Here is an 11,477-nt window from a genome sequence, read left to right as displayed (position 1 = left end):
TTTTTGTTCTTGCTGTTGCCATGGTGAATCATAATTTCAGAGCTCCATTGATCATGACTTCTCATAGTCATGGTGCACGCTCTAAACTCAGAGTCAACCTACTCAGAGTCGACTGAACTAACACAATTTAGCTGTTCTGAAACCGAAAAGTCAAGAGTTTCCCCTCTCAGGGCAAGTCAACTCAGAGTTTAAGTTTCAGAGTTGGTTGAACCTCCTTATTGAAATGAGCCTCCCTCCATGCTTTCCTAAAAAAAACAGAAAACAACAACAAAAAAACTTGTGTAGCTGTTTATTTAGAATTGTTGTAATGGAAATACCATTGATTCCTGTTGAAGGTTGTTGGATGTATGGGCTAAAAAAAAATCCCTCCAGAACTAGCTCTCAGTTGTGAAGTTTCTTTCATGGGCCGTAACATCTGTGATGTCACAGAGCTGTTTGGGAATGCAGTGTTTAAGGTTGCAGTGCTGCACTTGGTGGCCACTGAATACACCATCAACAAAGACTCCTCCATCTCTGGGCAACCACCCCCCCCCCTCAGACCCACTTCTCTTCAGTCTGGACCATGCAAACTGTTTGAAGACAAATGTTTTCAGTACCAGCTACCTCTTGATGAAGTCTTTCTGTACAAGTAGAAAATAAGAACATAATACAACCGGTCATAACAAATCAGTAATGTATTGAAAACTCGTAGTACATATGAAGACTTCAGATGCAAAGGCCTCTAAGTTCCGTCTGAAATTTTCTTCAAAAATTCTTCTTAGAAGAACATTTCAGACAGAAGATAAAAGCCTTTTACATCGTGAAGGCTTCAGAAGGTCTTCATATACAACTGACTTCATCCTCCTTCAAAAAAATCTAAAACTTTAAGTCCATAACAAAAAATAGTTTTGGTGTATACAGGTGCGGGGTGTCGAGTGTCCATTAGGGCACATAATCATCGTTTTGCCCAAATTCTGCAGGAGCTCATCAAAAAGATGTATATGTGAAAAATGATAATTGCTGACTTGAATAGAGATCAACATCAAATGCTGTACTAATGCATTGCTTGAATACAGAGATAATACAGACATACCAATGGGAATGAGCACCTTTTCAGTCTTTTCTGTTTGGGGACAATAGGGCCATGTTCATTCCTCATCCCCAACAGGACTGATGTTCTTTGTATTTTTGCTCTTCAGCTGTAAAACAAAAATATGTCTATTAACCCCATGTTTAATTACTATTGCTGGTTAAACATATGAACTAAGACAGATATAATTAAGTTAATTCACCAAAAGATTCAGGTTAGAGGATTAAAAGAATATTGATTACAATTTTCTACAAACCTTTCTTGGAGAGGGCTGATCATGACAAGAACTTGCTGAGCCTCACTAGTAGACGTTCAGTTGACAAAACTGAAAAAGCCCATCATGCAACCATCCGTTGTGTTTGTGACTTACAACAGAACAAAAGAGAATGTGTGAGTGAGTGGAGGGAGTAAACGACTAAGATGAAGAGAAACAGGCAGAAAAAGGCAGAATCTTGTGTTTAAGTTTAACAAAATGAGAGGAAAGAAAGTTGTATCTTCAAGCTATATTATTCTGAATTATTTTATACATAATTACATGCTAGCAGGATTGTTGTAAGCAGTTTAAAGACCTCTTCACACCAAGGATGAGTCCATACTGCAACTATTTAACATTTAATGACACAGAGGAACAACATCATTGGAATATATTTTCCAACTGATGAACAATAAAAACAGCCAATCAGAATGCACCTGACTTTAAAAAGCTTGAGCATTTAAAGTGGCAGACAACAACATCACTGCAGCTTGTATAATAATAAACATAACTTTATCGTCTGTTGGTGTGGATGGTAAAATAGTTATCGTAGTTACTATTCTTGGTGTGAACAGCCTTAAATGATCTAATTTGGCCAAATTAACTGAAGCTCTGATGTGTCACATGACAAGTTAAACTAGCATTTCCAGACTTGCTTTTAGACAGATGTGTTCAATTCAAATCAACATGGAAATAAAGGCAGACTGTGAGGTGTGGACAGATATTATGTACTGTTAGAACGGGAAGAGACGGCGCTAATAAAGAATACAGTGGACTCAATATAAACTTTAGGATACAAACGCTCTGACTACTTACAATGGGCACAGTCTGCATGAGAGTTGAGGCAAAGGTCAGGAGTGGAAGCTGTAGAGTACGCTTGTACAATATCATATGAATATCATATGAATTTGCTGAAATTGTATTAATTATTACTACTTTGACGTAGCACAGGGCTCGTACTGATGGGGTTGTGGGGTATGTAAAAAGTTTTAAAAAACCTCAAATTCGGTGCAAAATGTAACTGCAGTAAAGTTCTGTCAAGGTGCTCAGACCAACACAGACTTACCATTGGAAATGTTTGCCTTTGCAGCTTTTGGTCTTCTCTGTAAACACACAAGATGGTCAAATTCATCCCTCTCCACAAACAAGACGGGTTTGACAAGAGTTTGACAGGCCTTCCTTTCCAACTGAAATAAAGAAAAAGGAAAATGTTGTTGTTGTTGTTTTTTAATACATACATATTGAGACAGTGTGTTAGAAATGATCTGTGAACAAAATATTTGAAAGGAAGGACTATAAGGAAGGTTATTAACACATACTTTAAATTAAAGTGAATCAGTTATAACTAAATGTCTTCAATATTACCTGTGAAGTGTTGAACCTTTGAAGGACTTCAGCTTCCCTGACAACTTCTTCAAGTTCAGCACTGAGCTTCGAGTTCAAGTTCCCTGTTAATACAAGCAGCTTTCTGACAGAACTGATCTTAAATTTTGATATAATGAGCAAGAGAAAGGAAGAAAGAAAAATGTGTGACTGAATTATGAATTACAGTTCAGAAAAAATAGGAAAGGAAAATCAGAGAGAGAGAGAGAGAGAGAGAGAGAGAGAGAGAGAGAGAGAGATTCATAAAGAGCTGCTGGACACTAAATGTTGTTGTAGGAGCTGCAGATGTATGTGATATGAAGAAATTGCAAAACAGAAAAGAAAAAAAAACACTGAATTACAATTGCATTACAAAAAGGTATTAAAGGCATGGCAAATTATGTGTTTACTGGTGTTACTTAACTAAAGAGTACACAATAAATACAGTTACTGTGGTAAAAAGCATGGTGCAGATGTACTACAAATACCAAAGTAAAACTACAGTTACGACAGGAGATACACTGATTGTGCTTACTGAGGTTTTATCACACATTACATGGGTTGAGCGACATGTTACTATGGTAAAAACATGGTAAATGCGTGGACTTTTACATGACCTCTTCACCACAAGCGAATTTCAAACGAATATCACAATGAAAACTAACTTTATAATGCTGGCGGAGTCCGATTGAATGATCTGAACGTCAAACTGGTTGAATAGAACAAACAGCGTCCAGCATCGTTTTGAAAAAAATCATAATATTATTCATAATACACGGGACGATCGACTACTTTATGAGATGGGTGGAAAACCCTACCTGTACATGTCTCGAAGTCATCTTAAATCCATATCTTTTTAGCAAAACATTTCGAACAGCTGAGAGTTTAAAACACAAACAGTTCAAAACGCAAATAGCAAGCATATTAAAATAAACCCACAATGCATTTAGGGGAAAGTTTATGTAGCATACCTCCTTTTGCCAATAGGGGCGCTACTTTAGGCAACGGATAGTGACAAAGGGTTGGAGGACTTGTTGGGGCTCAAAATGTCACATCAAAGCATCAGTCTATCAACAACAGCTGTCCACAGACTTCATATCAGCTAAAAAACACAACTAAAAAACAACAATCATAAAAACATACAACAATTACTCCACCCACATCAATAATACAATATACAGACTGAAATATCCACTATCATTAGTAATAATGATATATATAATGCATAATATTCATATTCAATATATAACAATTATATATAATATTGTTATATTGATGACTAAGGATTTAATAACAAGCGAATATAAATATTTTACATACATTTTCCCAGTTCCAGTGTTTCCTTTTCCCCAGTTCCAGTGTTTCCATACTTACCACGTTGTGTTTGTAAAACAGATACAGTGTATGCAAATGTGATTTAACCCAGGAGGATCAGTGTCACTCAAACTCTCAAAGGACTGTGTTATAAACAGATCCTGCAGTGTTCAGTGTTTGTGTTTTGGTAATGCAGTGCACGTTTGCTGATAGATTCTTCACAGGTTGACAGGTCTAGATTGATAATGACAAATGTTCTCAGTATGGAGTTCTGCTGATGATTATTTCAGGTGAGAATGATTTCACTTCTCCAGATTGTTGTCACTTAATTTTTCTATCCCATCTAATAGTATTTGTTCCATGTTTTTCAGCTGTTAGTGGTCAGTCTTTGACCTCCTCAGATTCTGTGGTGAAAAAGCCTGGAGAATCAGTGACTCTGTCCTGCACTGCGTCTGGATTCTCAGTGAGCGACTACTGGATGCACTGGATCCGTCAGAAACCAGGGAAAGCACTGGAGTGGATTGGGCGAAGATATAGCTCAGATGTATATTATGCTCAGTCTCTACAGGCCAGTTCTCCATCACCACAGACACCAGCAAAGACATGCTGTATTTAGAGGTGAAAAGCCTGAAGACTGAAGACACAGCTGTTTATTACTTTGCATGAGAGTCACTATTACACAAAAGACTGCAGGACTGAACAAAAAACTATTCATGCATCACATCACTGAAGCAATTGCAAACTTCCCCAGAATTCAACAAATTATACTTGTTTAGAAATGTATTTAAACATTTAAAAACTTCGTCATAAGCAGATTCTCAAATAAACGAGTGATTAAAGGTCTGAATTAATTAAGGTACATCCATAAAGATTCATAGTCTGCAGGGTTGATCAATCTGCAAAGATACAAAACCTGTACAGTTGTCATACATGACATTATGAAACAAAAGTATATGGGAATATAGCAGAAAATATAATAAAATGTATTTTAAATATCACATTTGTTTATAGGGCACTGGTGCTTCTATATTTCAATACCCTGCAGTATGCACCATATATGCCTATATACTGATACAATAATACATCGCAATGAAGACAAAAACTGCACTACATTTTTATATGTGATAGCTTTATTGAAACAATTTATTTATGTATTAATTCTTCATGAGTTAATGCTTGATAGTGTTTAAGACTGAACGCATTCATAAACTTTTATCAGGCTTTTTTTTCATGTTTAAATACTCAATAGACAGGAAAGACAAAGGACAATATTTGTATGTATATGTATCCTATAAAAGTGAACATATATAATATAAATCAGTTTAAATATATTTATACATGCACAGTGCTACATTTTATCACTTGTACATCTATATTATTGTGCTGCTGAATATAAAATTACAAAAATTATAATATACAAGTAAACTGTCACATATTTTACAATATTTTAATTATATATTTATTTATCCAGGATCAGCATGGTTTCCCAACAAGAACTGCATCAACAACAACAACAGCCTGATATTGGAAAAGTGCTGATTTGTGTTTGTTGTTCTACTACAACTCATTTAAGCGCTACAGCTTTATTAAAGACCTTTACCCACTTTCTCTAAAAAATGAACCAAAACACAATGTCACATCTGTTTTGATGGAACTGATGGGTTTCACACACATGCCTGCTGCAAATAATCACATTTATTCACTGAAGTACAATATAATTTCCATACCAAGATAGCTGATACTATTTGCCCATACAATGAACCTCAATAGTCTCAAGTTCCACGTGATTCCACTATTCAGGGTTTCAATGCAAATGAACTGATGTCTGTTTCATATTTAAACAGCTACACTGTGGAGTGGAGGACTCATCACCAGTTCAACCTTCATATGAACCATGTTCACTTCATTTCTCTTGCTGTGGCTGGCTGCTGTGTCTTGTAAGTAAATCCCTGGATAAATAAACTGTTTTTAGTGTAAATATTCATATTCATAATTCTAAATGTTGTGTTTATCCACAGGTATTGACTGTCAGGTTGTGCTCACACAGTCTGAACAGTCAGTAGTTGTGTCTCCAGTGCTTCCTACAAAACTGACCTGTGCCTGCAGTGGGTTTTACTGTTAGTAGCACTTACATGTACTGGATCCGTCAGGCACCTGGGACAGGACTGGAATCGGATTATTTATTATTATTCAGATTCTGATAAGAGCTCAGCTCAGTCGGTGCAGGGCGGATTCACAGCATCTAAGGACAGCTTCTAATCTCTATCTGCATATGAATCAGCTGAAGACTGAAGACACTGCAGTGTATTACTGTGTCAAGAGACACAGTGGAAACACAAAATACAGGCAGCTGTTCAAAAACTCATCATGAGAAATGAGGTGGACATGTTTGAGTTATGCAAGCTCTAAAGTAACATAATGCCCATCTGATGTGTTTTAAATGTACTAAACGCAAAAAAAACAAACAAAAAAAAGGGGGGTAATAATACCTTAATACTTATAAACTTGTATTATGTTATTTCACACTTGTTTCCCAGTAAATCTATACTAACTAGTCTGTTTTCTAGAGTAACCTATTTTTTAGTATGACTCTAATATTCAGTAATTTTAATTTCTCTTATAGTAATAATGGACTGGGTGTTTTTTCTAATAGCATTTCTATACATAACTGCATTAACTCTACATGGGTACTGTCACAATGGAGGCCATTTAAAAAAAAAGTACTGCTATGATTTATAGATTAATTAAACTATTAATCGTGACCACACTATGATGCAACAAGCAGCCTACCAGGCAGAAACATGTGACATCACAACCAGATCATAGTTTAACTCATTTCACCCCAAAAATTAGACCAATAGCAGTCAATGGCATTCATCAGGGAAAGAGAAAATGCAGTAAACTAATAATAATAATAGTAAAAATAATTAAAAAAACACACACCAACAAACACTTCCCTACTGAGCTAGAAACTGATTGCTGAAAATGACTGAGCCAATGCTGGTGAATGTCCATCAATAACTAATGTTTTAACCAACCTCAGGCCCCACTTGGCCACATTGGGTCAATATTAAATAACACACTTTGAAAGACATTACAGAACAAACACAGGGACGTAAAGAGAGTTCCTCGGAGCAGGGGGCTCAAATGAAAAAAAAAAAGTGGCATCAATTGTTATAGTAAAATAGTATATGCATATAAATGTAAAAATAAATATTCTTGACACAAAGTGTTTGTGTCCAGCTGCACAGTTTTGGTGTGATGATGGAAGTGTTACTGCATTTAGTTCTGCTTTTGATCATTTCATTCATCTGACAAACTCTTATTTTTTCTCTGAATTGTGAGGACATCCCACTCTTCTAAATCATCTAACATTATTTGTTTCATGTTGTTCAGCTGTTAGTGGTCAGTCTTTGACCTCCTCAGATTCTGTGGTGAAAAAGCCTGGAGAATCAGTGACTCTGTCCTGCACTGTGTCTGGATTCTCAATGAGCAGCTATTACATGCACTGGATCCGTCAGAAACCAGGGAAAGCACTGGAGTGGATTGAATATATAGACACTGGTTCAAGTGCATATTTTGCTCAGTCTCTACAGGGACAGTTCTCCATCACCACAGACACCAGCAAAAACATGCTGTATTTAGAGGTGAAAAAAGTAAGAAGTAAGGCAAAAGACTGCAGGACTGAACAAAAACTAGTTATGTGATCTCTGAGGGTCCAAGAACAATGATTCAGCACACTTCACTTTTAGTTAATTCTTATTAATAAAACATGCACAAATTACAATTAATTTGAGCTCTATAACATTCCACTGTGTAAACCCTAAAGGTTTTCAGTCTAATCAGTGCAGAATCAAAGATGATAGTAGTAAAAGAACATCTACATTCTACATGGTTGTGTTTATATTATCTTTTATGTTTTCCTGTGTCTTTTAAAGAGTGTTATTAAAGACTGTTAGTTTAATTATCCTCTTTGTCGAGCACATCATTACAGCCAATATGAGACACTACTATGTCTCTGAACTCTGAAAATGTAAATGTACCTTTAGAGGGCACCCTATGCAAACCTACTTCTCCCCATCCTCTTAAATAAAAAGCCTCCACTCCGTTGTTTGTGACTGATGCATCAGCTTGCTCTTTTCATAACATGACAATGGATATTGTGTCATAAACTGGGTTTTTATCTTCATGTTTTGCTCTCACAGAATGTAAGAGACTCCTGAAAACCTGTTGATAATCAGACTTATGTCATGTGTACTGTTGTAAATGTTAATGTTGAACTGTTTGTTTTTCAGTCTGTTGTGGTGTGTCAAACACTGACTGAGTCTGAGTCAGTGGTCATTAAACCTGGAGGATCTCACAAACTCACCTGTACATTCTCTGGATTTAGTAGTGACCCAGACTTAGCTTGGATCAGACAGACTGCAGGAGGAGGTCTGGAGTGGCTGGCATACATCTTGTACATTCTTGGTAGTAGTTATATATTCTACTCTCAGTCTGTTCAGGGACGCTTCACCATCTGCCAGAGACAACAGCAAGAAACAGATGTATCTGCAGAATGAATAATATGAAGAATGAAGACACTGCTGTATATTATGTGTGGCATAGAGAGACCGTGATGAATTAACATTAAATTGTTACAGTTAGTGTGGCAAAATCTGAAAACAACCATATAAAGCAGCTCAGTGAGCTCGACCAATATCAAAGAAACCTCGGGTGAATACATTAATAAAACCATAATAATTTTTTTTTCTATACTTAGCGAAACAGACACCTATCAAATGGTCATTCAGGAGGAATTTGTATGGGAGGCACAATTACGTACAGATGTGGACTAGCTTTTATTGATGTCTTCGCGCTGAAAGCTCTCATTATGTAGTAACTTGTGTGTGTTTAAGAATGTTCCAATACAACAGCAAGGTGATTATTATTAGTTAGCTGAATTTTAATGGCTATTTGACAGTACAGCATTGTAGGTTTGAACCTGAGTCCGCTTAGACCAAGACTGTAAGCTCTGGTCTATCCTACTTACAGGTTTTCGGGGGGGGGGGGGTTAGGGAGAATGTGGGTAGAAAGTCACCACCGGAGGTAGAAGATTACATGTTTTACAAATGGACGACTGAAGTAATTTTTTTGTTGTGTTGTGTTGGTGTTGTTTTGGTGAGGTTGTTTGTTCCTCAGACCACTAGTTAGTTGTCCAGGACAAGGATAGTGGACAGTATGCTAATGGACGTCTCACCGGACTGAAAACACACACACCTGGTTTTTACATGAACAGTGCCCAGTACGTGAACTATAAAACAAAATAAACAAATGAATAAATAAATTGTATTCGCAGTAACACACAAGCGTCATTCCAATTTATAATTTGAGAACCTGAAAAGCAACACAATCACTTGTGAATTAAAAAAAAAATGTTAACATTTACTTGAAGAATGTAATGATGATAATACATTAATAAATGTTGAATAGTACATTACTGCAATTATTGATTATATTTAATTATATATACAAGAACTGACAGTAACTGAAGTGAGATTATGTTAATTATTAGCTTGAAACCTTAATCAACATAATATCACTGCAAATTTAATCTTGATTGCAATAAAAATGTGTACATTTTAGCCTTCTGCTTTCAAATCTGAATAGTTTTCTTTATTTCTTTATTGTTCTATTCTCCCATTTCTAAAATCTTATAAATTGTTTCTGGAATAGCAAATGTGATTTTAAACCTTAATAAAATTATACTTTCACTTTATGGAAAAATGTAAATGTTGATATGTATGTTCAAATTATGCAGATATACAAATGTACTTTTTGCTTTGATGACTGAAGGGAAGCTTAAAAGTTAATTTAAACTCCCGTCCTCTCTGTCCCACTCCAACCTCCTAAAGGACCTTTACCTAGGCCTTAGAATGTCAAATCCAAGCACCAGTCCTCCAAAACCACTGTAAACAGACTAACTGTACTAACAACTACCAAAAACACCAATCATAAAAACATCTAACATTTACTGCACCCACACCAAAGACAGTAACAGCCTGATTTCTTCACTAGTGTGACAGAATTAGTAATAACTGGGTAAAAATGTGAAACATTGCTGTGAAGTAAAAGAGAGCAGGTTGTTTTATCTAAGTTATCTGTATAGATGTTTAAGTTGACTTGATGAGTTAATGCAATTTGACATGTGATACTGTAAGCATATTGTACAATAACATGTCAGAAAACATCTGCACTGCCCTAAAAACAAAATAAATAAATGTGAATTGTGTGTTACATCAGTCAGAATTAAAAAAAAAAAAAAAAAACCTCTCAGTTCCAGTGTTGCCAGTTAACTTGTTTTTCAGAATATATGCAAATGTTATGATGTAGTAGGGAGGGTCAATGTTACTTAAACTTTGTAAAGACTTTAAAAGTCTCAGTCAGTGTTTTTGTCGAGCTGCAGTGAAGCTAAATATTTTACTCAATAGTTCACAGTTTCGGGGTGATGATGGAAGTGTTACTGCATTTAGTTCCACTGTTGATCATTTCATGTAAGAAACTCTTATTTTCAACACATTAGTAGTATAGGATCTACATTCTTCTAAATCATCTAACATGATTTGTTCTATGTTTTTCAGCTGTTAGTGGTCAGTCTTTGACCTCCTCAGATTCTGTGGTGAAAAAGCCTGGAGAATCAGTGACTCTGTCCTGCACTGCGTCTGGATTCTCAGTGAGCAGCTACTGGATGCACTGGATCCGTCAGAAACCAGGAAAAGCACTGGAGTGGATTGGGCAAAAATATGGCTCAACTGTATATTATGCTCAGTCTCTACAGGGCCAGTTCTCCATCACCACAGACACCAGCAAAAACATGCTGTATTTAGAGGTGAAAAGCCTGAAGACTGAAGACACAGCTGTTTATTACTGTGCACGAGATTCACTGTTACACAAAAGACTGCAGGACTGAACAAAAACTATTCATGCATCAGGTCACGATAGCGATTCTACATTTACATTTATCAGAATCAGAATCAGAAAGAGCTTTATTGCCAAGTATGCTTACGCATACAAGGAATTTGTTTTAGTGACATAAGCTTCCAGTACACAGAGACAACAACAACAAAAAGACAAAAAACAAATTGCAAATAAATAAATTGTATGAACAGTTGTGCTATAGATGACAATGGATTAGAATAGAGTAAGATGCAGAAATGTACTTGGATGGAGGGGTAACAAATAAATATAAGGAATATTGCACATTTTTGCATAAGTGGGGAACATTTAACTGTTCATGAGGTAGATTGCCTGGGGAAGAATCTGTTCTTGTGCCTGGCTGTCCTGGTATTTATGGCTCTGAAGCACCCGGCCAGATGGCAAAAGTTCAAAAAGGTAACTTGGATTAGAGGGATCCAGAGTGATTTTCTGAGCCCTTTTCCTCACTCTGGATGTATACAGTTCTTGAAGGGTGGGCAGGGGAGCACCAATAATTCTTTCAGC

General features: G+C 36.2%; 1 long non-coding RNA gene, 1 pseudogene and 2 gene segments (V, D, J or C); 3 read left to right on the top strand and 1 right to left on the bottom strand.

Annotated features, from left to right (window-relative positions):
- Positions 1–1,066: 1,066 nt before the first annotated feature.
- Positions 1,067–2,809, bottom strand: LOC122143905. The gene is made up of 4 exons (XR_006159425.1): positions 2,688–2,809; positions 2,389–2,509; positions 1,326–1,434; positions 1,067–1,178 (listed from the first exon to the last, which is right to left on the bottom strand). It is a non-coding gene; the product is annotated as an uncharacterized LOC122143905 (long non-coding RNA).
- A 339-nt stretch (positions 2,810–3,148) lies between these two features.
- On the top strand, positions 3,149–4,664 carry LOC109090928 (annotated as a pseudogene).
- A 2,017-nt stretch (positions 4,665–6,681) lies between these two features.
- Positions 6,682–8,560, top strand: LOC122143910. The segment is given in 4 exon segments: positions 6,682–6,685; positions 7,395–7,654; positions 8,204–8,206; positions 8,294–8,560. Coding segments are annotated over 4 exon segments (534 nt in total).
- A 1,870-nt stretch (positions 8,561–10,430) lies between these two features.
- LOC122143890 lies at positions 10,431–10,983 on the top strand. The segment is given in 2 exon segments: positions 10,431–10,531; positions 10,619–10,983. Coding segments are annotated over 2 exon segments (375 nt in total).
- The last annotated feature ends 494 nt before the right edge of the window (positions 10,984–11,477 follow it).

This window comes from Cyprinus carpio, unplaced genomic scaffold (assembly GCF_018340385.1).
Source record: "Cyprinus carpio isolate SPL01 unplaced genomic scaffold, ASM1834038v1 S000006530, whole genome shotgun sequence".
Taxonomy (NCBI): Eukaryota; Metazoa; Chordata; class Actinopteri; order Cypriniformes; family Cyprinidae; genus Cyprinus; species Cyprinus carpio.
The sequence above is the reverse complement of the archived record's forward strand: the minus strand, read 5'-3'. Positions and strand labels throughout refer to the sequence as shown.